This window comes from Protobothrops mucrosquamatus, unplaced genomic scaffold (genome assembly GCF_001527695.2).
Source record: "Protobothrops mucrosquamatus isolate PMUCROS unplaced genomic scaffold, P.Mucros_1.0 scaffold12486, whole genome shotgun sequence".
Classification (NCBI taxonomy): domain Eukaryota; kingdom Metazoa; phylum Chordata; class Lepidosauria; order Squamata; family Viperidae; genus Protobothrops; species Protobothrops mucrosquamatus.
The window spans coordinates 4,333-6,768 of NW_015398263.1; the positions used below are offsets into that span (position 1 = coordinate 4,333).

The window sequence follows — 2,436 nt, forward strand, 5'->3', positions numbered from 1 at the left end:
TCAGATCTTCTCCCTCATGTTTGATACTAAAACACATCTGACTAAAAAGAATATGGCAAGAAATTAAAAGTTTAGTTTCTCAGCTGGGCTTCCAATTAGAGAAGAGAAATGAAATTCAACATTCTTCTACACACATCAGATTTTGCCTGTGTGATTTCTTGTGCCTGAAAAAGGCAGTATAATTTGTGAAACATTTTCCACAATCTGGGCATTTGAATGGTTTCTCTCCTGTGTGTAAACTTACATGATTTATAAGGCTAGACCTACTACTGAGATCTTTCCCACAATCCGGACACTCATACGGCTTCTCTCCTGTGTGAGTCCTCTGGTGTATCACCAGCTCAGCATTCCATCTGAAATTTTTCCCACAATCTATACACTCATGCGGTTTCTCTCCCGTGTGATTCCTCTGGTGTATTACCAGGTAGGAATTCTGACTGAAACATTTCCCACAATCATGACATTTATATGATTTCTCTTCTATGTGAGTAGACTGATGTTTCACCATGTTATATTTCTGAGAGAAACCCTTTCCACAATCTGGGCATTCATATGGTTTCTCTCCTGTGTGAGTCCTCTGATGTCTAAACAGGTAGGAATTACAAGTGAAACCTCTTCCACACTCTGGGCACTCATACGGTTTCTCTCCTTTGTGAGTCCTCTGATGATTAACCAGGTGGGAACTCTGACGGAAACTTTTCCCACAATCTGGACACTCAAATGGTTTCTCTCCTGTGTGAGTCCTCTGATGTGTAACCAGGTTGGCATTCCGAATGAAACTTTTCCCACAATCTGGACACTTATATGGTTTCTCTCCTGTGTGAGTCCTCTGATGATTAACCAGGTGAGAATTTCGAATGAAAATTTTCCCACAATCAGGACATTTATATGGGTTTTCTCCTGTGTGTATCCTCTGGTGTCCCACCAGGTAGGAATTCTGACTGAAACGTTTCCCACAATCCAGACACTTGAATGGTTTTTCTCCTGTGTGAGTTCTCTCATGTAAGACCAGATTGGAATTCTCACTGAATCTTTTTCCACAATGCAGACACTCATATGGTTTCTCTCCTGTGTGAGTTTTCTGGTGTCTAACCAGGCAGGAATTAAGCCTGAAACTTTTCCCACAATACAGACATTCATATGGTTTCTCTCCCGTGTGAGTCCCCTGGTGCTTTACCAGGCAGGAATTCCGAATGAAACTTTTCCCACAATCTGGACACTTATATGGTTTCTCTCCTGTGTGAGTCCTCTGATGTCTAACCAGGCTGGAATTTCGAAAGAATTTTTTCCCACAATCAGGACATTCATATGGGTTTTCTCCTGTGTGTATCCTCTGGTGTCCCACCAGGTAGGAATTTTGACTGAAACTTTTCCCACAATCCAAACACTGATATGGTTTATCTCCCGTGTGAGTTCTCCTGTGTATGTCGAGATGGCAATTCTGACTGAAACATTTCCCACAATCCAAACATTGATATGGTTTATCACCCGTGTGAGTCCACTGGTGCTTTACCAGGTTGGAATTCTGACTGAAACTTTTCCCACAAACGGGACATTCAAAGCGTTTCTCCCTAGTGTGAGTTCTCTTGTGTCTCACCAGATTGGTTTGCTTGCTAAATCTTTTGCCACACTGGGAGCACTGGTAGAGCTGCTCCTCCTGCATCGGTCCTTCCATGAATAATGGGAGTGCTGTTCTGAGTAAAGCTTTTGCCACAGTCCAAACATTTGCATGGGTTTTCAAGGGGTGGATGGACTCATGCAAAAATCAGGTGTGATCTGCAATCAATGTTTTTCCCAAAATAGGCAGTTGGTGGGATTTTTCTAACACTGATATTCTTGGATTCATGAGGTGGTCAAAAATATTTCTGATCCCTTGTCTGGTGGTGCTTTGATCCAAGACGCTTTCCTTCCTCAAACACTTTCATTAATGCCTTGGTACTTTTTCATGCAATATTTTCTTGAGTTCCACATAATCTATTTCTTCTATCTGAAAACTCTGTTCCTGTTATTCTCTCCTTTGTCTCCCTCCATCTGTTAAGGAAAGAGAAAGGTTTTAACACTTTCTGGAGGAAATGGAAAAGATTTTGATTGATGGTTTGTTTTGCATTTTAATGCAACTTCTCATTCTCTGTTGTCCAGAGTGCTCTTCTTGGCATCCTCTCTATCTATAAGATTCACATTAATGGATTAGTTTCATTATTGTTTAAAAAATGGCTGCTGAACCTGTGAAAACAGCAAAAAAAATCCATCTATCACTATGAAAAAGCAAACATATCAAAATGCTAATTTAACCTCTAAGATTCATTATGATTCATCAGGCACAAAGGAGACTAGCAAAATCAAACTTCAAGTATCCACTCATATTTCAAATCATGGAATTCTCTTCTTGGCTTGGGTAAATTATTATCATTGCAAATAGTTGTTACAAAAATACCT

The 2,436-nt window shown here is 40.3% G+C and overlaps 1 protein-coding gene across 1 annotated transcript; it reads right to left on the minus strand.

Moving 5' to 3' along the window:
* Positions 1 to 214: 214 nt before the first annotated feature.
* LOC107301414 (zinc finger protein 84-like) lies at positions 215 to 1,867 on the minus strand (the record flags this gene model as incomplete). The annotated part of the gene is made up of 1 exon (XM_029287117.1): positions 215 to 1,867. A coding segment is annotated over exon 1 (1,461 nt), but the record flags the coding sequence as incomplete, so codon positions are not given.
* Between the last annotated feature and the right edge of the window lie 569 nt (positions 1,868 to 2,436).